General features: G+C 45.9%; 1 protein-coding gene across 1 annotated transcript; it reads right to left on the bottom strand.

Annotated features, from left to right (window-relative positions):
* Positions 1 to 2: 2 nt before the first annotated feature.
* On the bottom strand, positions 3 to 25,691 carry ATP2C2 (ATPase secretory pathway Ca2+ transporting 2). Its single transcript, XM_014874466.2, has 27 exons — positions 25,593 to 25,691; positions 20,171 to 20,281; positions 19,353 to 19,469; positions 17,543 to 17,632; positions 17,138 to 17,173; positions 16,975 to 17,036; positions 15,688 to 15,796; positions 15,462 to 15,611; positions 14,921 to 14,989; positions 14,519 to 14,594; positions 14,255 to 14,321; positions 12,923 to 13,047; positions 11,070 to 11,167; positions 9,908 to 10,009; positions 9,014 to 9,103; positions 7,586 to 7,687; positions 6,847 to 7,003; positions 5,119 to 5,289; positions 4,689 to 4,786; positions 4,540 to 4,590; positions 3,815 to 3,981; positions 3,106 to 3,174; positions 2,910 to 3,026; positions 2,112 to 2,259; positions 1,432 to 1,527; positions 988 to 1,129; positions 3 to 349 (listed from the first exon to the last, which is right to left on the bottom strand). The coding sequence occupies exons 1-27, from the start codon at positions 25,689 to 25,691 to the stop codon at positions 237 to 239; spliced, it is 2,832 nt and encodes a 943-aa protein (XP_014729952.2). The 3' UTR covers positions 3 to 236.

The following is a 25,691-nucleotide window of genomic DNA, read 5'->3' as shown; positions in this document are numbered from 1 at the left end:
TCTTTTGTCTGGGACTAGCACAGCCTTCTGGAATACAGATCAGTGTTATAAAAATATACCTGCTCTTGGTTTAAACCAGGAGCTACTCTGGAGGTTTCCAGCTCACGTGGAGTGGGTAGAAGAGTCTCTGGTGTAAGGACTGTTGGTACAGATGCACTTGAGTACCTTCAGGAAGGATGGATTGGGGTTATCCAGCATCACAGCTCCGTTCCAAGTGTGGTTTAGAGCAGTCTCAGTCAGTTGTGACATCCCTTTGTGTGCTTTGGGTGGCAGCAGCGCTTTTCACACAGCTTGACGAGCTCGGACACGACGAACACTGAGGAAGCCAGGCCGGTGAGGAACAGCAGGTCTGGGAGAGCAGAGAGTGCAGCTGAGCTCAGCTGGGCAGGAATCCCAGCCCAGGGCCTTCCTGCAGCTGGGAATTGGGCTGGAGAACCCCTGGGTACGTGGCCTCGCTGTGCCCTTGCCAGCTGAGAATTAGGGACCCCACTGCAGCAGACAAGAGCCACCCACAGCTGGGACAGTCCCCTTGGAGGGTGGAAACAGGAATCATTTGGGATCCCTTCCCCCTGCTTAGGACAACAGCCTGATGTAGATGTAACACGGTGTGGTAGGGTGCAATTTGCCGATTTAAATTAAAATCTGTGTTGCATTTCAGCTGGGAAACTGAAGTTTAACCCAGCTCTTTCCACAGAGAGTGTCTGCATAATCCGAGAAATATCATCATACAGAGCCAGAAAACCTGGGCATGTCTCCATTTACTTGCATTTATGTGCAGCAAATCAAAATTCAGAATCTAAGCTGGGATAATATGAAATACTATCCTGTTTGGGCACAGCTCTGTAAATACACAGCGTCAGGAGCTGTGGTTGATTTCCCCTACCAGTGACATGTTGGGAGCTCACAGAGCAAACTGGGAATGGCATCTGCTTTCCAAAGTCACTTCAATGAAATACAAAACAAACCTTTATTTATTTTGCAACTTACCTAACACTCCTAAATTCTCTGTCTGGAAGATCTTTTGTAGTGGAGGGATGTAGATAACAGCCAGCTGTCCCAAAAACGACCCAAGCACGGAATACAGGAACATGCGGTTTCGGAAGAAGCCAATTTCAAATATCAATTTTGTCTAGAAAAGGGAGAAAAAAAATAAAAGTAACTTTTTCCAATCTCTGTTGGAGCTAAATGTCAACCTGTTTCTTTACATCTCATCTCCATTACTTTTTAAGTTACATAAACATTTAGAGCTGCGTCATTGAAAGTGTAGTTGCACTTGGACCGTGATGGACAATTTTATCTATATATAAAGTTGATAAAAATCATACTGCTTTAAATAACATTTAAAAAGCCCTTACTATGCAAAGTGCTGGTATTCTAATGTTTATGTTTGTGATTTGAGACAAGAAATTAGTGCTGACAGAGCCATCTCACCTGAGAGCGACATGTCAGGGCGTTGAAGAGGTCAAAAAACACAAAACAGGTAAAAGTCATCGTTGTGGTTCGGGGAGTTATGCCCCCTTTTGGATTCTGGAAGCACGCAAAAAAATCAGGGGTTAGTTTAACCTTACAAAAATATGCCAATTCAATAGAAGAATTAAATGTTCTCTTTAAATGAGCCCAGTCAAATCAAAGAGTAGTAAAACAAAGGAGTAAATCTAGTTCTAGCTATTATGTGTAGCATTCAGTTCTCTCTGCTAATTTTAAAGTTTATGATCTTATCAACTGTATTTTAAATTCTTAAACTGATGTGGGCTTTGAGTAAAGAACATTCTGAATTAACTTACTGAAACTTAAAGTACCAACAGCAATCCATTGTACTTGGCATTTTCTGCTGGGAAAATGGAAAGCTAGAGTTGAAAAGTCCCTTAAAGTACTGATGCCACATCAAGTAAGAGGTTTCCATTCTAGATTGGAAAGACCAAATTAGAGGTAGCAGAGGGAGGCAGGGGCAGAGCTGGGAGCTGACCCTGCTTTCTCAGCCCTCTGCCCACACTGATCCTTGCCCATGGGATGGATTCCAGAAAATCCTTCTCATGTCCTTCAGAAACTGCCCTCACTTTGTGCTCCACCCGCCCTGATGGAAACAAGATCTGAGTGCAGATCTCCCTCACCTCCTTCCAGAACACAAAGAGGGTTCCACTGATGATGATGAGTGCTGACATGAAGATTTTCAGGATCAGGGATTTGCTGAGGATGGTGTCTGTGATGCACCGGGGGGGCTGCTTGATGGTGTCCCTGTCAACAGGTTCAACCCCCAAGCTGCCTCCAAGAGAAGCAGAGAGATGTGTTAATTAATGCAGGAGGGCCCAAACTGGACATCCTGAGAAACCAGGATAGAGCTGGAGGATGCAATTCTTTGGAGTATAGCATGAATATTCAAGCAAGGTCACATAAGGCCCAAATTTCTCCATGACACTGATACCAAAGGTCTTTTCTGCATATTGAGCTGCTAAAATAATATTAGATCATCAGACCAGTGTCCCACCCCAGAGTGAGAGCCAACTGTGAGAGTGTGCATAATGTGCAAAATATAAGTATTTAGCTGTACTTGTAATTAGCAGTTGGATGAGGTTCCTAAGTCTTGTGATTTTGGGGCATATCCCCGCTATTCCCTGGCCATTCCACCAGCAGGTGATGCTTTCAGGATAAGAGGCCATTCCTAGCCACAGAATGGAATGGGTAAGTGATTCCACTGTAAAACAGGAAAATACAGAAAACCTCAAGTAAATGTGAAGTGCTTTTTGAAAGGGCAGGAGGGAACATAATAATATATAATAATATAATAAGTGCAGCTTATTGAACCACTGATGATGACTGCTGAGGAATCACAACAGTTTGTGTTCCTAGGCCTAATTCAGAGATGTTAAAGCCAAAATTATTTTGCTCACTAGACTCTTCCTCTTCCATACCTCTGTGCTGGTGGCCCATCCATGATGATGTTGATCCATAAGATCTGCATAGCATTGAGTGGATTTGGTAGGTTGAGCACAGTTGACAGGGTAATTAGGCTCAAAGCTGAAATACTCCTGCAAAGCACAGAACATTATTCTGCAGGGCCTCACCCCCAAGGTGCTTTCACAGGAGCTGAAGTGAACAGGAACTTACGTGCTCAACTGGAACCGGACAAAATTTTTTATGTTGTAAAATATTCCCTTTCCCTCTTCTATTGCATTCCTGGAAGGGAGAGAGGAGTTTATTAAGTCAAGAGCACTGTTTTACACTGAGCTCCCTGTGACACTCAAAACACAAATTGTCTTTGGTAGCCCTTATTTCAGTGGAAATTCAGAGCCCAGCTCAGGAGGAGGTTGTCAATGCAGCTTCTCATGTATAATTCTTTTATCAACGAGTAGATCTGCAAATCTGGGTCACATGGCCAGGTTTTGGTTCATAAAGCAGACCTGGGACCTATTTATACACTCACTGTACCCTGCCCACCCTCTCTCTTGTTATCAACCAACAGAGCATTGCAAATTCTGCTTTTCCTCTGAGCTTCCTGAGGCAGAGCATGAGGTACAATCATAAAAGTTGGAAAACTCCCCCAGGATCGTCGAGTCCAAATTTTGACCAACCAAAGCTCTGTTCTACCCAGAATTCTAGGTGCTCTCAGATGCCCAGTTAGTTACAGCAATGGGCTTTCAGGTGAAAGGTGGCTTGGTCAGCACCACTTGGAAGGAACAACACACACTTGCCATGTGTGCAGCTAAAGAGGAGCCAGAGCCACCCTGGGGCTCTCCACTTCCATTCCTCACACCACAGGCTTGCTGCACTGCACAGCCAGAAGACAGCCGAAGAGCAAGAAAGTCTCTAGACCTACATGACTTTTGAGAAGTCATCATCCACCAGGATCATGTTGGCAGCCTCTTTGCTGACGTCCGTGCCCGCCTGCCCCATGGCGATCCCGATATCCGCGGATTTCAGCGCCACGGCGTCGTTGACACCGTCCCCTGTCATGGACACCACGGCACCAGCCCTCTGCAAGGCCTGTGAGAGGGGACAGCCCACGACATATCAAGCCAAGAACATAAACAAGCCACGTGGGCAATCCCAAAGGGTTTGTGCTATTTGCTTTGGTCTTTTTGTATGGAATGATCAGCTCGGTTTGAGGGCAAAACAGACCCAGCACCACACCGAGGACAGAACCAAAAATAAGGAGGTTGTTTTTTTCAGGAGTATAGGGAATCTCACAACTCCAGCAGAAGTTAGAAAAGGGGAATAAAACCCTCAGAAATAATTCTTCTGATGTTATAGTTGCTAATACCTCACTGGGTTGTTTTTTTTTTTTTGTGTGCCCAAGCCCAGAATTGCAAGAAAAATCATCAAATCATAGAATATCCTGAATTGGAAAGGACCCACAAGGATCATCAAGTCCAATTCCACAGCTAATACCTTCAGAGAAACAGTGCCAATGCTCTGGCTGGGGTTTTACAGTCCTTTAGTTTGAGCTGATGCTGCTGGGGAAGAGCAGATCATGCAGAGAACTGAGGCTCCCTCCCCCTTGTTTTTGTGAGGTGTACCATGAATTTCAGAGGCTCTTAGTACCTTTATTATTTTTAGTTTGTGCTTTGGACTTGTTCTGAAGAAAATGGAAACCTGAAAAACAAAACAAAACAAAACAAAAGACAAAATATAATCTCGTATTAGATGGAAGCTATTGGAAATAGGCTTTTTAATGTAATCAAAGCCATTACATCTTGGACAGTGGAGGAGAGCTCTGCCTCTGCCAGTTGGTCCAGCTCTTCCCCAGACATGGCTTTCAGCTTCCCATTGCAGAGATCAATATTCTGTCCTGCAAAAAAAAAGAGATACTCACACTCTAAATATTAGTGGATTCTATAATCCTAGCAACGCTATCTGTGTCTTTTAAGAGCCTTACACTGAAATTTTGTCATTTCTGATGCTAAAATAGTAGAATTAATTTACTGGAATTTGACCCAGAGTTCGTAGCTGCTCTATACTCCATCTAATGTTTGTTTCAATGGAAAAGCAAAAACTCAGTGACCTTTAAAGCCTCTACTGCAGACACAAAAACGATGCTGAAGTTGATTATTAAGGGATAAAGCACTTGCCTGATGTGACAGCCATAGCACAGACCCCCAGGAAAGCAGCAGAGTTTGGTACCTATAGCCACAGCAGTTTCCAGGGCATCTCCAGTGATCATCTTCACTGACACTCCAGACTCAAACAGGACTTGAACAGCTTCTCTCACTCCAGCCCTTGGGGGATCAATTATTCCAACCAGACCTAGAAATGTTAGTTTGCCAAGTTCTGGACCTGAAGCCAGAGCTAGTACTAGTAACAGAGAGGAGAAAAAAGAGGACAAAAGTAAATTGTCAAGGATGTATTTCTGTGCTCTGAAAGGAATATTTAGAGAACATATTAGATTGCCTGTTTTCCAGCAGAAAAAGTCAATAAAAGCAGATCTTTGGTCATTACAATTAGATCTTGTATAGACACAAAAAATCAGTCCACTAAATAACAGTTTCTCTGAATGAGAGCATTTCTGTTTGACATGTTTCTCTTAGGATTTCTTTCTTTCTAATTTTAAGCTGCCTCCCATGTCTTCCCTAAATGCAGACGGATTAAATCTGGACAGTGTTATGTTAAACCAGACACTATTAAACTACTAAGCTAAACAATAGCATTCCTGCAAAAACTTACACTTTTTTAAAAACCTAAAAATGTGAAATGTAAATTCAGTTAAACCAGTGAGACTCCCATCGTGTAAACATTCAGGCTCTGAACATTTTGTCTCTGTTCTTGGTGCACACCCGTTATCATTCAATCACTCTGAAATCACTCAAGGATATTTTGCCAGGGGCTCATGTCAATGGTGCTTTGATGATGGAATCAAAAGCTGCAGCAGCTGCCTGAGTTAATCACTTCCCTTCAGAGCAGTAATTTGCCATTGCCACAAGGGCAGATGATTTGGATATTGTAAATGAAGTGCTGCACAGGAGTTCCTAACCACAGGACACGGGGTGGGAGAATCTGTACATCAACCACAGCATCCTCCAGATCCAGCTGCCAAGGCTTGTTCTCATCTCCTTACAGCCCGGGAATGGGGTCTGTGCTGCTGTGAGGAAGCCTGGGATGCTCTGAGGGGATGTTTGGGGTGATGGAGGAGGTGACACGTGTGTAACCCTCCTGTGGGCTGTGCACTGACAGGCAGCTGGGATCAGGAGATTTGGGCCTAACAAAGGATTTAACCGAGCTTCAAACAGAAATCTCAGCGCCCAAATCCATGTGTGGAACTCCTTTCAAAGTGGCTTCTTCTTGCTGTCTTCTCCAAAAGCAAACCTTGGCAGAGCAGTGCTTAGGTCAGGCCCAGCACAAAGATCTCCAGTGCTTATCCCAGACACTCATAGCACTCCATGGAAGAGAAACATTCACATTCCCAGTGCTGATTTTCAGTTCCTTTCAACCTCACTAATTTGAACCCAGAAAAAAACCCCAAAAAACAGTTAGCAGACCTAAGACAAGCGTTGAGAAGAGATCATGAAAGTGATGCTGAGAACTGAGGGCTTTAAACTGAAACAGGGGAGATTTCGATTGGAGATTAGGAATAAATTCTTCCCTGTGAGGGTACCTAGAGGAGCTGTGGCTGCCCTGGATCCCTGGCAGTGTCCAAGGCCAGGCTGGACAGGGCTTGGAGCAGCCTGGGACAGTGGAAGGTGTCCCTGCCATGGCAGGGGTGGAATGGGATGAGCTTTCAAATCCCTTCAACCCAAACCATTCTGGAATTCTGTGAGGACTGAGCCTCTGCCCATCCCAACCACAACAGAGCAGGAAAGTTTTAGGGCAGACAGGCTGGCCTAAACATGGATGAGATGGGCAGAGAGGACTGACCTCGAAGTCCTGAGGAGCCCATTCTCTTCTCTTCCTGCTGGTAGAGGGCTTTCTGCTGGGGTGTGAGTGACAGCGAGATGCCACCACTGTTGTACAGAGTGCAGTGCTGGATCACTTCCTCAAATGCTCCTTTCATAAAGTAAATATCTTCCTGATCCTTTAAAGCAAGGAGAGAGTACACTTTATCCAAAAAAAAACCCAAAAAACAAAAAAAGGAGCACATTTTAAATGAATAAATCTTTGTTTGTAGGTGGAAAAGATCCTGTGTCCTCTTTTACCTGTTTCAAGAGATGCCCAGGAGCATATATTATGGATAGGATGGGATATTTTTGCTCTGGCCATTTTTCACGTTCAGCCCTCACAGACAGCATGGTAATGAAAAGGTTGGTGATTTTTTTAAACCAGAGCATAATATCAGCCAAAATGAGCTCCTTAACCCAGTTTAAAAGGGCCAATCTTTTCTCCCAAACACCAGACCTCTCCCTCCCTGTCAGTTATCTCTGAAAAGCTTTTGTTTTCCTGCTCAAACCAATGTAGGAGAACTACTCCCTCCTCCCATTCAAACACAGTTTTATGAGCTAAAAATCCACCCAAGCTGGGAATTTTGAGGTTTGTTCAGTTTTCTCCTGACATAGTTAACTCCTGAAAACCTTATTTGCTGAAGAGATACCATTTCATGCCCTTTGTTGAGGTGCACAATTAGAAACACGAAACCAGCCCCTGCCTCTGTTTGCTTTACCTGATTTTTCAGTGTGCATTTCACAGCCATCCACTTCTGCTCGGAGCTGAATGGAATTTCCTTCTTTCTTACATAAATGTCCTTTATGTCAGCTAATTCCATCTGAAGCAAGGTAAAACAAAAAGAGCACTGTGAGGCTGGGCATTGCCAAAACCTGGATATATTTTCCATATCACGAGGGTTCACTGTTCACTGTGTCCTTCCAGGCTGACAGATACCACAGAGCTCAAGAGAAAACACGAGGAGAGCAAAATTCTTATTTCAAAGCATTTTTGCCTTTGGGTGTGCCTGATATGGGATAAATTAAATTGGAGTTTGAAGCTTGATTCCTGATATTTTTTTAAAGAATTAGGGAACTGCCCTGCTTTTTGTGAGGCTTTGGGTCAAAGGAGGATCAAGCCCATTCCTTAAATCTTTGGCAGAGCAATGGGATGAGCAGATTTCTGGGTTTCTTTTCTGGGTTATTTCCCAGCAACTCTACTTGAAAGAAGAAAAGAAATAGCAAATAACAGAATGGTCAGTCGTGGATGTGGTTTTGAATTATTTCCTGGTGAATTAGACTCAAAAAGCAATTCACAACAAAACCTTTCAGTCCAAATCAATACATCCCTGCTCCAGCAGAGTGTGTGGGTGTTCCAGTTGTAGTGGGAGAGACTGGAAGCTGCTTTTGATCACCTTTGTCCCCAGCTCCCACCAAAGCAAAACATTAAAAATGGGAAAGACAACCTCCCTCATATTCTGCTATTGCTTGGCTACTGAATTCCAGAGCGAGAGGAAGGTTTAGTTCAGCATTTGAAGAAATGAAATGCCATTGTTTAAAAAGAAAAAAAAATAAAAATAATGATTTCACTGCTAGATTTATGAGCTTTAAAAGCTGGAGGTGAAAGCAGCAGGCTGGGTGACACTGATGAGGTGACAACCAGAGGTGTTTCACTGCTCTGCCCAGGAGTGTGAATGCAATATTCATAAAAACATCTTGTTTTATATAATCATGACTAGGAAAAAGTAAAAGCCAGCAGATGATCCAAACTGAGGGTGACTCTCTGCCATGCAATCTGGCCTGGCCTGTTCCTGCCCATTTTTAACTCTTGTCTTCCTCCTGGACTCTTAATTGGCATGTGCAGGAAATATAAAAAAGGCTGTCCTGTCTGAGCCCAGAATAATTGCATTACCCAGCCTAAGTGCAGGATTAACCAAGCCAAGCAATGATTGCTGTCAGCACAGGAGCTCAAGGAAAGTGTTTGTCCATGGCTAAAGGCTGACTGGGGGAGGCAACATCTCTGACCTCGGGCACAGGACACAAGGCACGACTGAAACCACCCTGGGGAATTTAAAGCAGCCTCACTCTGCTGCCAGACCCCACCAACCCAGCTTTCGTTTATTTTTTTATTTGAATTGCAGGAAGATGTTGGATTTTAAGGATCTTACCTTCATTGCCAGGGCAATGAGGGCTCCTTCTGTGGGTTGTCCTATCACACTGTTTTTCCTGATGATGGCATTATTGACCACACAGCCAGCCTGCAGGAAGGGACAGGTTCACACGGGCTATTCTTGTCATTACTCAAGTCACAGCTTTTTCATCTCTTTAAATGAAATGATGGAAGATTGGGGAATGAAAGGAGCCCAAAAGTGTTGGGAAAAGGTTTCTCCACAGCAGCATCACTTGAGATCAGTCCTTGTGTTTTCTAAAGCTACTTAATCCATAACATACACCGATATTTTGGTAAAATATTATGCTTTGGGTAAATTAACATCAAGAAAACATGAGATACATCGAATGAGCTTGATAGATCATGAAAATGAAAGCTCAGTCTCTCCAACTATTGTTTCTAATGTGCAGTATGAATAAAACAGGACCTAATCTCCATTTGAGATTCCAGCTTAAATCATTTCACCACCCAAACACTCACTGAATGTTCAAATTTTTATGTAAAAAAATGACACAAAATCCAGAGAACCTCACAATAAATTTATAAACTGACTGTGTAGCTGGCTAATGTCTACAAACTATGCACATTAAAAACCTGAACATGGTAAAATGTATTGGTCTGTCTTCTGCTAGAATTGTATTTTTATTCAGAATATCATTGACTGATGAAGCTGTTGGCTCTGGTCTCTCCCTGAATGTCTTATGATCACTGCCTTTCACTCCTAAGCTTCAGCAATTACATCACACTCAGTCTTTCCATGAGAATCTTTTAGCAAGACAGTCCATTTCACAATCACAAAAATGGTTTTTTTTTCACACTAATTATCCAAAGTTATTAGTGCAACAGAAAATGGAATGTAACTAGGATAAGCTGGTTCATAATTTATACTTGCCTCCACGAGTTTCCCAATGGAGATGTTGGAAAATTCTTTAAGGATCTCCTTGGATGGCAGAAGATAAACATTTCCTTCTCCATTGTAGCCCACCCCACTGACCTGAGGGAGGGAGAGAGAGATGGGAAATTTCCCTTTTTCCAGGCAGGACTGGACTGCAGATGTGTGCAGGAGGCTGCACCCAAGAAAATTCTCATTTTGAAGGAGTGCAGGGGTTCTTCTTTCTCTCTCAAAGCAATACTTAAAGGAAAGGCTGCAGACAGTGACAATATCACATTAAATTTGCTTTTTAGGGACAGAAGGAGTCAATTTGTCCTATAGGGAACTTGTTTGCCATGATTCCAGAAGGCTCCTGCAGCTCAGGGGAGAGATGGCAGCAGTGGCATCTCTGGGTTTGGTCAAGCCCTGCCCTCCTGCTGACTGCCCTGTCTCTCCTCTGCTCACATTTTGTATTTCCCCTCATTTTGCACAGAGAGGAATGAACCAAGCAGAGAATGAAGCTGCTCTTATAATAAATATTCCTCCAGGAGATGGACCAGCAAGGGTCAGTGGTAGGTTTCAGTATTTTCAGTAATTGCAGGGAACAGCAGGTTATGCCAATGAACATTTCTGTGGTACCTGAGCAGTTTTTGGACCCTCAGCCCCACCCAGACCTGCAAAAAACCCTTCTCCTTATGGGATGTGCAACAAACTGCTTGGTTTGGGTCTGAGTGAACCAAAGGCAAATTCAGTGCTGCTGAATTCCAGCAGGAAAGGCTGGATTCCTGCTTCATCCATCCCTCTCCCTGCTCCATCCCTCTGCCTGCTCCATACTCTCCCTGCTCCATATTCTCCCTGCTCCATCCCTCTGACTCATCCATCCCTCTCCCTGCTCCATACCTCTCCTTGCTCCATCCTCTCCCTGCTCCATCCTCTCCCTGCTCCATCCCTCTCCCTGCTCCATCCCTCTCCCTGCTCCATCCCTCTCCCTGCTCCATCCCTCTCCCTGCTCCATCCCTCTCCCTGCTCCATCCCTCTCCCTGCTCCATCCCTCTCCCTCTTCCATACTCTCTCTGCTCCATCCCTCTCCCTGCTCCATATTCTCTCTGCTCCATCCCTCTGCCTGCTCCATATTCTCTCTGCTCCATCCCTCTGCCTGCTCCATACTCTCCCTGCTCCATACCTCTGCCTGGCAGCCGTCCGAGGTCACCAGCCGGGTCACTGTCATCTCGTTGGCAGTCAGAGTGCCTGTCTTGTCTGAGCAGATGACATTGCAGCAACCTGGGGCAGGGTGGTTTCAGTCAGAACTGGTAAATAATGCAGCCCAGCAATGAGGTTGAGAGGGAGAACAAGTTTCACTAACGTTGTTTAAACTGCACCGGTGAAAGGCAGAAAAGATCAAGACATGAATGAGCTTCCTAACAGGGAAGGAAAGGATTTGAGTGCACACAGGGGCATTGTGAGCATGTGGGTGTGAGATGTGGTAGGGGACACCTCAAGAGGGGCACGTTGTCTTGGTCAACGTTTCTGAGTTGGAATATCACACAACAGAACGGCTGCTCTATTCCAAAAACACAGACCCAATTCCCACTCTGCCAATTAAGCCTTGCTGCTCTAAATCAGGAATAGCAGCCCTTCACTGCCTCACCAAGGGACTGTGAGAGGAGATGGGTTCAAGTCTGGTACAAAAAATACTCAAAGATCAACATCTAAGAGCAGAAACTGCCCCTTTGCTCAGCTTTGTGTAGTCCTGATCCAGTAAAGCACATTTTTCCAGAGCCCATTTACAAAATACTACAAAAGGGTCAATTAGCAGAGCACGACTTTCCAGATAGTTTCTGCTCTCTAGTAGGGGGGAAATGAATACAAAACAAGAATCAGGCTCCAGCTCCCTTCTGAGTGTGAATATCTTCCCTGGCTCTGGAATGATCACAGTGCTCAGGCACAGACCCCATGAGCACAGTGACCTCCAGGTAAAAGCCTGGATAGAAAATAAAGCAGATTGGGCTGCAATTAAATGAATCACATTTTGGAAGGATTAGCAGAGAGCAAAGCTGTGACCTCCAATACCTCATTTTTAGTTACTGATAATTAAAGAAGGATTGTTTTTTCTCCTTTTCAGGAGTCACACAGGCAGTTTTGGCTGTGCCTTCCCTGCACCTGCAGTTCCACCTCTGTGGGTGCAGCCCTACCAGAACGAATTCCTTCAGAGGGAAAAGCTGTTTCAGATGTCCTGGGTCAGGGCAGAGACAATAAAATCAGGGTGATAAGATTCCTTAACTGCAGAACAAACAAGGGCAGTTCAAACAATAGCAGAGTTTCCTAAGAGGACAGGTTTCAGCTGCAGAACCTGGCCTGATTTTGGGAACTGCACGGACCAGGCTTGGTATTTGTTGTGCATTTAATGAGTGGTGCTAATTAGACACCGTGTCTCCTTCATAGCCCTGCTACCCTGACCCAGCAGAGCCTGGAGTACAGCCACCTGGGAGGAAGGGACAAATTAAACATCAGGGGAGGTGGAAGAACAATTCCATCCCAGTTCCTTGTGCCCTGCAGCTCTGAGGATGTGCTGGATGCCTTCTCGAGGTCCCCTCTGTCCCTCTCTCTGTGATTTTTTGGATAGCAAGGAGGTGGCCACCCAGCCTGCAGAAGGATAATGGCTTTATTTATGCTGCCAAGCTTGATTTGGCAGGAAGGGGATAGAGAATTTTTTATCCAGACGCTGAAGAAGTGGACAGGATGGATCTGCAGGAGGATCCCACAGCATGGAGAGGAAGAAGAAACAAAGATTTTAACCCAATGTGTGTCTGCAGAGGGGCTCTGCTCCCCATGGGCTGGGCTGCACCATTCCAAGCATGTGCCTGTGTTCATACCACCAAAATAAGGAAAAAAGGGTGAGAAACACAGGGCAGAAAATGTATTTGATTCTGTGTGGGTTGCTCTGTCCCAGTGAGCCTATTCCAAATTTATTTTTCTGGATCAGACCAAGGCTCCAGCTCAGATTTTGGAGCCTGGCAGGCCCCTTTGCAGCCTTACCTAAGGTTTCTACTATGGGCAGCTTCTTCACAATCACCTTTTTCTTGGCCATGCGCAGCACTCCCAGCACCAGGGTGACAGTGACCACGATGGGAAGACCCTCAGGGATGGCAGCCACGGCCAGGCTGGGGACAGCAGAGACACAACAGCCTCAACACGGGGGCCAAACCACGAGTACTGACCCAAAGGTGCCAAAGGGACATTCCCAGGGCTGAGTTCTCCTAAGGGTATGAAGGGGGTAACCACTGGGACTGCTGGCACACTGCAAATACAAAAGCAGGATATTCATCCAGCCCTTCCACATTTTCCTGGATGATTTTGACAGGGCAGTTATTTCTCTTCTTTACATTGCCAAAGAGCAGGAATTTCTGGCTAAGCAGGGATTTAGAGGCTGGATTTCATTTCATTTATTTAAGTGTCTGAGGATGGGGGTTGAATATTGCTTGGCATCAGTTAGCCACTGGCTCCTGGCCACGTGCAGCCTCTCTTCTCTTACCCCACAATGTGGGGGACAGAACCAGCTCCCCAAATATCCCCCCCATCAAAACCTGCAACACCTGAAACATCCAGCCACAGTCTGTATATGCAGTATTTGATATTCCTTGGGAAAATCTGAATGCTTCTAGGAATGTGCAAAATGTAATCCAGCAGACCTTATAAAACCATAATCTGCCCTCCAAAATTCAGTATTAACCACTTTCCTTTGCCACCACATCCCCCTGGGAGCCAGGAAGGTGACTCTGAGTCAGTTTGGCTTCTCTGTTGTCTCCTCACCTGGCATTTTTTAAAATTTCTATAGAACACTTCTTTTTCTAAGAATTTATTTTAGAGCCATGACAACACCAAGTTAAGAGGTTTTATGGGCACTACTGGGAAGACATTTTTTATTGTGTGTTTGATTAAGAAGCTGTGCATGCTTTTTAATGATGTATGTGATGTGCATTCATTTTTTTAGATGCAAATCCAGTAGGAATAGCAAGGAGTAATATTTGCTCTTGGTACACTCCCACTAAATTCATAGCACAGATAGGAAAGGACATTCACAGCAGGATGAGGTGAAGATGTCAGTAATTTTCAATATAACAGTTTACAAAATTAAATAAACCCTCAAGCTTGGTTTTGTTTCCCTCCACTCTGTTTAAAGCTCACATTAATTTTGCCACTGCATGAAAATTATGTATTTATGTAAGATATTTATGAAATATTAAATATTCTGTATTTATGAATGGTTTTACTCAAGTTCTCATATGTGAAATGCCCATTGTTTTGAACAGGAAATTCCTTGGGATATTTCATTAGAAATCAAAGAGAAAAGGGCTCTGCAGTCCTCACCTGACTCCAATGGTGAACATGCTGAGGAGATGCTTCCCTTGCAGCCAGCCAATGAGCATTATCAAACCTGGGGGTGAGGGGGGAATGATCTGATTGAAAAAAGAGTTTCAAAAATCTCTGACCTGTTTCAGCTGCTAAAAATGCAATGAGGCACCCAATTCTCTCCTTCAGAACCCCCAAAGTCCAGGCAGCCCAGAGCCAGGAGTGCTTTTGGAAGAGAGGGATCCCACAGCCATGCAAGGGTGAGCTTTGCATCCCACTCACCAATTATCCCAAAGGAGAACAGGGTGAGCTGCTTCCCCAGCCTGTCCATGCTCTTCTGCAGAGGTGTCTTGGGAGTCTGGAAAAATCAGACATTCCTGGTTTTTCTTTGGTTCTTGTGTGGGATGAGGAGATGATGTCAGCCCAGAACAAGTGACCCACACAGTCCTGGCTGTCCATACACGGTCCCTGCAGTTGCTTTGGGCTTTTCCCACCCTCAGCCCTCCAGGAGGCAGAGCCTGTCCTGTCCTGTCCTTCTCTCAAACACTTTGGTGTCCCTCGCTCACACGGGTGTTTTGTGGCAGAAGCAGAATTGAACCCCGTGCATTGACTCCTGGGACTGCTCCTGCCCACAAACTTTCATCCAGGACATCCAAAATTTCCCCAGACAAGGGACTGTGTTACCTCCTCAGCCTGCATCATCTTGAACACCTCACCAAACTGGGAATTTTCACCTGTGCCAATAACCACGCCCTGAAAAATGGGAAAAAGAGAGATGGAGGTGAAAAAATCTCCAGGAAAAAAAAAACAAACAAAAAACCCAAACCAAAACAAAAAACCAACAACAAGAGAATCTCAGAAAAAAACCAACCAACCAACCAAAAAAACCACAAAAAAACCCAAAAACAAACCAACTCAGAGAATCCCAGAGTGGTTTGGGTTGGAAGGGACATTAAGCCCATCTTGTTCCACCCCATCCATGGGCAGGGACACCTTCCACTGTCCCAGGCTGCTCCAAGCCCCATCCAACCCAGCCTTGGGAACTTCCAGGGATCCAGGAGCAGTCACAGCTTCTCTGGGTACCTGTGCCAGGTGCCCACCCTGCCAGGGCACAATTCCTTCCTAATATCCAGCCTAACCTGCCCTCTGTCATTCACCTTTTCCTGTCACTCCATGCCCACACCATAACAATCTGTAATTAATGATCAGTGATGTCAGGACTCACTTTTCCCTTCCCATATCGCACCAGGGTCCCCATGAAAACCACATTGCTCAGCGTGGTGATGTCCCCAGCTTCCAGCAGGACACCATCAGTCTTGTTGCAAGGCTCAGCTTCTCCAGTAAAACTGGATTCATCCACCAGCAGATCCGTAACCTAATTAAAAAGGCACATTTGTGGCACTGTTGTGACCAGGAATTTCCCAGGCAGGCTGGTTTCCAGCTGGATTTACCTCGATGAGCCTGAGGTCTGCAGGAACTCTGTCACCCACAGACAGGTAGATGATGTCTCCAGGCACCAGCTCTCGTGCTAGAAGGTGCTGCAGTTTTCCTTCCCTTAGGCTGCACGAGGCAAATGGAAAAAAAAAAAAAAAAAAGAAGAAAAGGAACCAGACTTTGAGGTTTTTATTCCTTCTGCAAGCTTGGGAATGTGGCTGGCAAGAAAGCAAGAAGCCTTGCCCCAAAGAGCTTCCAATGTAAACAAGAACAGAAAATCTTCATAGCAATGAGCAGAGGATTATGTTCGGTTTGGGCTCGCTTTTAATTCATAAACAGACGAGCAGGTTATGGATGATTTACATTTCAGAAGTGACTTAAACATTCTTTATACAATAGAGGAGCAATAAGAAGTTGTGCTTACATGCTTCAAATAATGAATTGCAGATTCTTGAACCTAAAAAGAGGCTTTTTAAAGCTAGAATTACCCCTGGCATTCCACTATTGCATTCAAAGTGGAGCCTTCCAGGCAGTTGGATGCTTCTGGTGTCATATCATAAGTAAATAAAGAACCAACGTGGGGTTTGTAAGCTGCAGGGTGAACTTTGGACCAAAGGAAAACCCCACACCTCTTTGGCAGGGCAAGACTTCCCTGAGCCTCACAACTTCTGTTGCCTGTGACGAAACTGATTTGCAAAGACATAAATAGGAAAAAGGTTTCCTGTAATTTCCAGCCCTGATAGCAAACATCAAAGCCATGGGAAAGCGGTGTCTGATCCACTCTGCTCCATGGGCTGTCACCTGGCTGTGACCGTGCCTGACACCTGTGTGCAGCACCAGGCAGGACAGGAACCCCCTCCCACCTGCACTTGCACTCAGGTGCTGCTTTGTCCCCATCTCTTGGGGGGAAAAACTACCCTAAAGCAAAAAATATATACTCAGATGAGGTGTTTCCTGCTGGGGAGACAGGGATGTGCAGGATGCTGCAGGGATGTAGAGCAGGATTTTTCTGGGACCCTCCTGTCTCTTAACATTTATTCAATTCCACAAGGTGCTTACTCCCGATTTCTAATTTTTCTAATTTTTTTCCTAATAATTAAACAAAAATTCTAATAATTTCTGATCAATACTGATTATTTCATCCCCTTTCCCTGCGACCTGGAGCTGCACCTATTCACGGTGCCACCCCTCCAGAGACCAGGCTCTCATTAAGTGCACAACAGCCTGGAATAATTTTCTTCTCCCTTTGGTCCTGCCCTCTCAGCCCCACTCCCTGCTGACCCCCTGCTGCAGCCACATCTCACCAGTTGCACTCGGGGGGCACCAGCTTGTGGAGCTCTTCCAGAGACTTTTCTGAGCGATATTCCTTTCAAAGGAGAAGGGAGAAGAAAGCCAAGTTACAGGAGGGGTCTCTTTGCTCTCCTTCCTGCCAGCCATGGCCACGGAGCAGAGCTCGGCACAACCCACCTGGATGAAGGCCACGGTGACCACGATGAGCACAGCCTGGGAGCACAGAACAGAGGGCAGAGGGCAGTTACAGGTGTGGCACAGAGAGATGGGCTGGGGACAGGACAGGGGTCACCACCGTGGGGATGGGGGACAGGTGACACACACCAGGGTGATGCAGGACAGGTGACACCCACCACGGAGATAAAGGACAGGTGACACCCACCATGGGGACAAAGGACAGGTGACAACCATGGGGATGGGAGACAGGTGACACCCACCATGGAGATGCAGGACAGGTGTCACCCACCATGGGGACAAAGGACAGGTGACACCCACTGTGAGGATAAAGGACAGGTGACACCCACCATGGGGACAAAGGACAGGTGACACCCACCATGGGGACAAAGGACAGGTGACACCCACCATGGTGATGCTGGCAGCGTCCTCGTACTCCTTGGTGATGACACTGACTAAAGCTGAGGCCAGCAGCAGGAGGATGAGGGGGTTTTTGAACTGAGGAAACAAGAAAAATGTGGGAGGAGAGGTGCTGGAGCTGAGCTGGCTGCAGACCCTGTCAGGAAGGCTGGGGTTTTGTTTTCTGTGTGGTTTTTTGACCCTCCTTGCCTCGGGGTCAGGTTTCTGCAGTTCCTGCCCCACAGGTGATGGGTGGCCTTGGGGACCAGCAGGACAAAGTTGACACCAAAACACATGAATCCCCCTCAGTTTCCCCCTTTTTGCACAGACAGTGCTCCCCTTTGCAGACACATGGCACAGAGCTGATCCCAAAAGCTTCTTAGATGCACAATAAGGACAAACAAAAACTTTACTGTCTTTTTAGAATCTGATACCAGAAATCTTCTTTCTTCTTCTTTCTCATTTTTTCTTTAATTAATCTGCTCAAATCTTCACTGGACCGAGGGCTGTGGGAGTCAGGTGCTCACTTGTTTCACTTTTAAACAGAGATTTTGAGGCCCCTTTTCCTACCTGAGAAAAACTACAGCTCTGTTTAACTCCTGTGGGAATTGATGGAAAGGAATTAAATAGATAAAGATAAATCTGCCTGCTTGGTGCAACAGATGTGTGGTGATTCTCAGCAGGAAAGCCAGGGTTTAAATTTATTCCTGGCTGGATCCAAAGGTGAAAGTCCCTCCATTTGTCTTTAGAAAACCGAGGCAAAGGGGATGTTTACAAAAATAGCAGCTGGGAAAAGCCACAGCAAGGGGCTGCTGGTGCTCAAGTGCAGGGTGTGAATGGTGCAGGACCAGAGGCACCAAAAGCTTGCAGGGGGATCAGAGATGCACCAAAAAATCCCTTTGGTGTCCTTGAGAGAGAAAATGCTTCTTAAGGCTGAGCAGAAAAAAAATAGCACCTCACTTTTTATCAGGAATAAAAAAATCCTCGGAGAGATCTAGTGATGATTACCAAAAGGTTAAAGAATATAAATTATATTTTAAAAAAAGAGATAAACCATGAAATAAAAATTAAGTCTTTCAAAGAAACTCGAATCCTTGTGAATCAACTAAGCAAGAAGATCAGTCAAATCATAGGTTGAAAATGAAAATAAAATGAAAAATAAAAACGAACAAAAGGCCCTTCTTGTCTGGTTAAAAGCTCTCAAAGGGAGGTGAAAGACATTAAATACTGATGAGAAATAGTTAATAAAAGCAAAACCCAAGGATAACTCAGCTGGAGAAAGAGAAGATAACAAACATCACCTTCTGCCTGGCTTTTTGGGGAAATTGTGGATGTCACCAGCACATGGCACCACTTATGAATGTACCTGCCACTGGTGCATCACTGACAGAGCCCCTAAAGCTCCCCTGAGCTCCACAGCTGCCCCTTTTCTGGAGGGATGGCCAAAATCTGAGCATCATTCCAGCTACCACTGGCTCCCCTCCAACCTTTCACAATTTTATCACTCGCCTTAAAGGGAATAAATATGCTCCAGCAATCATTCCCCTGATGTACAGCGTTTGATTTGTGGGCTGTGTGGAGATAAAAAGGTTCATTTCTGTTTGAAGATGTTATCTGCACCCTCAGGGAGCTGCAGAGGAACCTCACAATGGTTTTCCCAGGAGAAGGAGCAGTTCCTGTGCCCAGGGCACAGCCTGTTCCAAGGCTCAGTCTCTGCAGGTAGAAATCCTGAATATTTCAGTGCAGACACACGCTCAGAACCAGCCAGGTTTTTGGTTTTTTTTGCCAAGAAATGAGGATCTGTGCAGAAAATCCCTACCTGGTCCAGATATTTCTTCCATATTGGCTCTGTGTTCTCCACTGAGAATTCATTCCAGCCGTGCTTTGAGCGGCGCTGGAGCACGGAAAACTCAGAGAGTCCAGTCTGTAAATCGACCTAGAGGGCAAAAAAAAAAACCCCAAACCCAACCCAGCCATTTCACATTATAGCTACAGAAAACTTGATGTCAAATTATGTCAAATAGTTTACATCAAATTATATCACATTTATATATAAATGATGTCAAATTTATATCAAACCCCTATAAGCAGACTAGGCAAGATCTTCATGGCTCAGTCCCAAATATGAAAAATAAATCTGTCTGTTGTTTTTCTGTTAAAATATGTATTTTTGTTAAACTATAAAATTTTACCATCAACCGCCACAGAAACCCATAAAGTAAGCATAAGTTAATTTAAAAAAAAAAAAAAAGCGTATTTCCAAAAGGGAGAAATTATATATCATAGATAACAAATTAAAAATCTAAAATAGTAAAAGAAATAAGTAATTTCTGGTTGCACTGTGTATTTAAAGAGAAAATAAAAGTAAACACACCCTGACAAAATTCAAAGGGAACAAAATGAGAAGGGATAAAATCTGTTCTGCCTGGATTAAAAAAATGCTGAGGTCAGAACCCAAAATACAGCCAAGCTTTCCCTGATGGTGGGGACCCTCGAGCCTGGCCAAGGAGAGGATCCATCCCACAAGAAGGGAGAGGAATGGGGCACTCCAGGAGTGTGTAAATCAATTAAAGACTGATTTTGCAGCTCAGGCCCTTCCCCCGGGCAGATCCCACATTCCCAAAGACAAATCCTTACATGTAGAGCTCTTGCCAAGTCCTCCTTGTGGCATTTACAGGCGTCCTTCGGGGGCAGGACTGCCACCTCCTTCTCCTGCTCGATTATTTTCAGCTCACACTCCTCGTGGGGCTGAGTAAACACAACGAAGCAATCAGCAATCGTTAGGTGAGAGCAGTGTTAATTAAAGTTTTCCAGCTTTAACCTCCTTGCTCCTTCCCTTAATCCCATTCCCTTCCTGTCACTGTGACTTGGCATTAGAGACAAGACATCCTTTTTTCAAATTGTGAAGAAGGTGTTTTTATTACCTACAGCTTAAATTTATAGGGTTTTCTAAGGGTGTTGTGTTTAATGGGTTGGTAACTAGTTGTTATTTCATTTAACTGGTTAGTTTGTTAGTAGTGATATGTGTTTGATAAAGTGTTTTCCTTTAGGTATGTTTGTATTGTTTTTTTAATGATTTAGGATAGTTTTTACAGGTGTAGTTAATTCTTACGGTTTTAAAATTTTTCTTATGAGAATAAGTAGATTTTTACTGTTATGGGATTCTGTTTTCATGAAAGTTGGTTCATTTTCACAGGTATGGTTGATTGAGTTGCAGTTTAGTCTTTGAGGCTTTCAAACCTGGTGTTCACCCAAGCTGGGCACCTACACACTTCCCAAATCTCAGCTCTTTAATACCAGCTCTAATTAACCCAGATCACAGCCTCAAAGCCAGGGACACGTTCTGGTAGGGGGAGAGAGGCTGTGAGGAGCTGGGCAACCAAAAAAGAGAAGCTCATGGTGCTGATGAGGAAAGGTTTGTGCTGTGTGAGGTGTCCCATGCCAGTGTCTCACATCCTCGATGTGAGAACAAGGAAAACACCTTTCCCCTCCTAAAAACATCATCAATGGACTGAAAACGTGAGCTGGAAATGTGAGCCCAAAGGAGAAGCAGAATCTCCCCTCCTGTGCCCAGGGCTGTTTTGCTCCATCACTGCCTCTGCAGCTGCCTCCAAGCAGGATAAACCAAACCCTTCCTGCCCCATCCTTTCCCTTTCAATTTCCTTCATTTCCTTCTCTAAAACGCACTCCCAAAATCTCTGCCAGGCCCACGATGAAGGCATTTCATGACCATTTGTGCAGGCTAAGTACAGAGAGGAGAAATCTCACCCTTCCCAAGGGACAGGAGCTCCATCCCCTTTTACCCTCATTCACACAGCACAGGAGTGTGTGTTCATTTAGAAAGGAGCTCCAAGAGAGCGTGGCAGGCATTTGGCACTGGCTCCCAGCAGCCTGGAATGTTTGCTGTGGGATGCACTCAGGTCTGGCTCATCCTCCTGCTCTGCTTTTTGGGGACTCAGCCCTCCCTTGAATACTCAGGAGCTTTCTAGGAACACCCAGTGCTTTGCAATCTAAAGTCTGAGATAAATGCAGAAAATCATAAATGCAGAATATGCCCTGGGCTGTTCTCTCATAGAGTTGTTTTAGTCCTGGGGTTTCTGGAGAGCTTGGAGCATCTCTAAGCCCTGCTCCTGGGACAGGCTTTAGCCATACCCACCTGCTGCAGCCCCTCTTTATGGCCATTTCCTGACCCACAGCTCAGCTGCCAACACGAGGGATGCCAGCACCCCTCTGCCCCCATGGCAAAGCACAGGAGTCTGCTGGGACTCCTTGGTCTGGGCAGGGCTCATTTAGAAACCGTTTTGTCCCAAGAATCACCTACCATTCCAAACCCCCAGCAATTTGCCCAAGATCTCCATGGATTTTCCTGCTCCCACATTTCCCCCAAGCTGGTGACCCCATTTTGTCCCAAGAAGCTGCAGTACTGCTCCCCGTTTTAGGGAGCACTGGACATCACTCTTATTTCCACATCTCAAAAATACCCCTTCCATGTTTAAAACTCATGATTTATATCCCTGTCCGGGTGTCCTGGCTGTACAAATTCATCAGTTCCCTCTAACTGTGTTGACATCCAGACACTGAAATCCCAAGAGCCACTAATGGAGCTGGAAAGATTTGGTAGGAAGAAAACACAGGGCTGCCATGGACAGACACATCCCTGAATTCACTGCCATCCTGATTAATGTGGCCTCTCCAGGCTCCTCTGTGCTGCAGGTGACACACGCAGGTATCAAGGTACAGCTCTGCCCTGCAGGGGTTTAAATTTTAATGAAAGCAGCTGGAGGGCAGGAAGAGACCCGGACACGAGGATAACATTCCTGCAGTCCCCTGGCTCTGTCAGCAATGTTTACCTTCAGAAAGGTGTGGAGGAAATACATGACAAAGGCTCTGGATGTGTCTGAGCCCTCTGTGGATCCTCTAGAATGCTGGCAGCTCCCTGCTCCTGTTGTGACGGGAGCAGCTTTATTGGGATGAGAGAGCTTGCACTGCTGATCCTACACCTGTAAGGGATTTTCCCTCCTGCACATGGCACAGCTTTTCCCACCTGAACAGCCCCTGAAATGCACAGGCTGGAAGTGCATCAGTGGGGCCTCATCTCCCTCCTCCTCTGCATGTGCTGCCTCTGCAGAGCCCCTGTGCCCCAATCCCACCCCACTCCATGGATGTGGGGCACTAGGCAGTGTTCTGTGCAAATCCCTTCATAAACAAACCCCTCCTCGAGCATTATTCACTTTTGTATTTACATTGCAAAGCAGATGTGGGTTATCCACAATATCCATTTATATTTATAACCTTTATCCTTTCTGCAGGAGAGCACAGACTCCATACAGCAGGGCAGGAAGGAACAACAAAAGGACAATTATCAGTTTATCTATTGCTTTGCAAGATCAGAGATACTGGAGTCTGTAAAGAGCAGCTGGTGTGGCTGGGAGCCACCTTGGAGGTACTTGAGCATCCCTCATCCCAAAACAATCCATCAATTGTGCTGCTGAGCAGCCCATGTGGAAGAAAGAGAGCATGGGGCTTTCTGCAGAGCACACAGCCCTTTTTGTGTAGTCTGGCAAACGGCCCAAAATATCAGTTCTCGGGATTTCCCCCCACCTCTGCCTCTGCTGAGGCTTTGCATATTCTTCTCTCTGTCTTAGGTTACTTTGCACCAGTTAATGGACTGCAGTCCAGAGTGGGCTGGGTTATTTAGTCTACATGAAGTCCTTCCAAACATTCAACTTTATCCCTGCCAAAAGCACAATAAATAAATCAAACCATTCTCTCCAAAGCCTTTTACATTTATTTTTTTTGGGGCGGACATGGCAGGCAAAAAGACCCACGCTCCAGGGGTGCAGGCAGAATCCAAAATCCAGCCTAGAGCAACCCTCAGTCCTGCAGGGGAGAGCCTGCCCTTGCTGGGCTCCCCCATCCAAGCTCCCAGCCCTTTCCCACCATGGTTTCTGCACCTTCCACACCATTTCCCACTCCCCTGTTGCACATCTGTCAACAGAATTCCGATATTTTTTTACATGAAACAAAGATCTGATTCCCCTGCTTGCAGATAAAAACTTCAAAACAGTCCCTTTGATTGTTCAGAAGGCCACAGGTTTTCCAGTACAGCTGATTTGAAGCACCCAGCTGCAGCCCCTTGGGAATCCTGCCCTGGACTGTGTCCACTTGGGGGTGACCCTGGGGATGGGGGATGCAAAGGAGCAGTGTCCAGGCTTTCCCCCCACTTTCACACATACAGGCACGTGTGATTGTGCATGTGCACACACACTGGAATGCTCAGAAGAAAAATCTGCCTGTTCTTCAGATTTCTGCAGGAAACACACAATTCTCACAAACTGTAAATCAGCCCCACAAAAATCCCCCTGATTCTGAACGGAGCACTGCAGAAAAGGAGTTAAACCATGCACAGCAGAGTCTGGACACAGGCTGGGTGTGTGCTTTGATGTGCCACGTGAGTGCTCTGCCATCTCCAGGTAACACCATGGCCACAGGTGAGCTGGCTGTCACCCCACAGTGACAGCACTGGGGCTTTCTTTCCCAGCCCATTCTAGGCATTTATCCTGCCTAGAATCCCATCAGATCACCTGGAATCACACCTTTACAGCCCTGCACAGTGCTTTGACCAAAATATTTATCAGGCTGAAAGTGCTCTGCAGCTATTTTCAAATAAAGAATCAAAATGCCACCAAGAAAGGGAAAAATTAGTAATTTACCAGCCTAAATCATACTCTGAGAATAACTTTTTGATTTACCAAGTTCTGATTTTCATTTTACACTGCTGTCTACTTCCTACCCCGTGCTCTCCTCACCTCCCTCTCCTGTTATACACAGACCACTCTCTGCAAGGACCAGAGCTAAAATTCAGGAGGGGTTTAGATTTGGAAGTAAATACATGTCACTATTTATTTTGGCACAGCATAAATGGTGCAGCCTAATTGCCAGTGGCCTCCTGCCTATGTGCAATCAGAAATCTCAGCTTCCCACCAAGCCAGGTTACAGGGACTTTCTGTAACCTCATCAAGATCTTTTCCTGGGATTTTGGGCTCTGGCTGAGCAGTGCAGAGCAGCATCACCCGATGCACTGCACAGGGTAAGAGTTCAGCATCTCATTTTCTTCTCCCTGTAACACTGACCCACCCCACACTGGACAGACAAGGCTCAGAAAAGGGATTTGCTGAAATGATATTTGGGAAAGGCCTCAATCAGTCAGGAAAAGTGCATGAATGTCTCCAAGTGTGTGGGTGGAGCTCGTTGGGATGGGAGTAAGGGCTAACCCCACGTGCTGAAGGAATCAGACAAATGGGGTTCACATGGCAGAGCACACAACCAATCTGCCATGTGGGAGAAAAAATGGGGCTTGAGCCACGGAAACCTTGTGCTGAGCAAATAACCAGATAATCCCAGACAGGAAGATTTTGCGGTGAAAAGCCAAGAAAAACAGCAAATATGTCACCCAAACCAGCACTGGCCACTCCATCTGCACCCAGGACAGGCAGTGAGAGCAGGGAGGGGACATCAGTGCCGCATTTTTCAGGAAAGGAAAGCAATATTTCCAAATGGACACTGCTGACCTAAGACAAAACCCTCCTTGGCCACAGGTTACCAGCCCTGAGTGCAGCAACAGCACAGAGGAGAGAGAGCCCGAGGGTCAGAGCCCCAGGGTGACAGCCCCTCTGCCAGTGGCCAGCACTGGTGGCAGGGGTACCTGGGGACAAGGGGGCCCTGCTCTCCCTGTCCCCTGCTGTGCCCAGAGAGCTCCCACCAACTCCAGGGCTCTCCCACTCTCTTCCTTAGTTTGGAGCCTCCTCCGAGCAGGGAACAAAGCTGCCGGGCAGGACTCGGGCCTCAGCTTTTCCTGCATAGAACAAGGCTCCCCATCGCTGGCTGACCCTGGCAAACAGCGCCCAGCCCCTGGCCCTGCTGCCGGGGCCAGCGGGCTCGCACAGAGCGCAGCGCTCTCCAGTTACCCTGGGACGCGGCAGGCGAGGCACACAAAGCGAAGCCCAAATGACACCAGCTATTCCAGCAGGTCCAGGCAAGAGGCACAGGCAATCCTCACCTCCTCTTCCGGCTCGCCGCTTCCCAGGGGCTGATATTTCTGCACGAAGCGGAGGAGCGACCTTTTCTGGAGGAGTTTGGTGAAATTCCCTTCGCCCAT

This window comes from Sturnus vulgaris, chromosome 12, assembly GCF_052056855.1.
Source record: "Sturnus vulgaris isolate bStuVul1 chromosome 12, bStuVul1.hap1, whole genome shotgun sequence".
Classification (NCBI taxonomy): Eukaryota; Metazoa; Chordata; class Aves; order Passeriformes; family Sturnidae; genus Sturnus; species Sturnus vulgaris.
The sequence above is the reverse complement of the archived record's forward strand: the minus strand, read 5'-3'. Positions and strand labels throughout refer to the sequence as shown.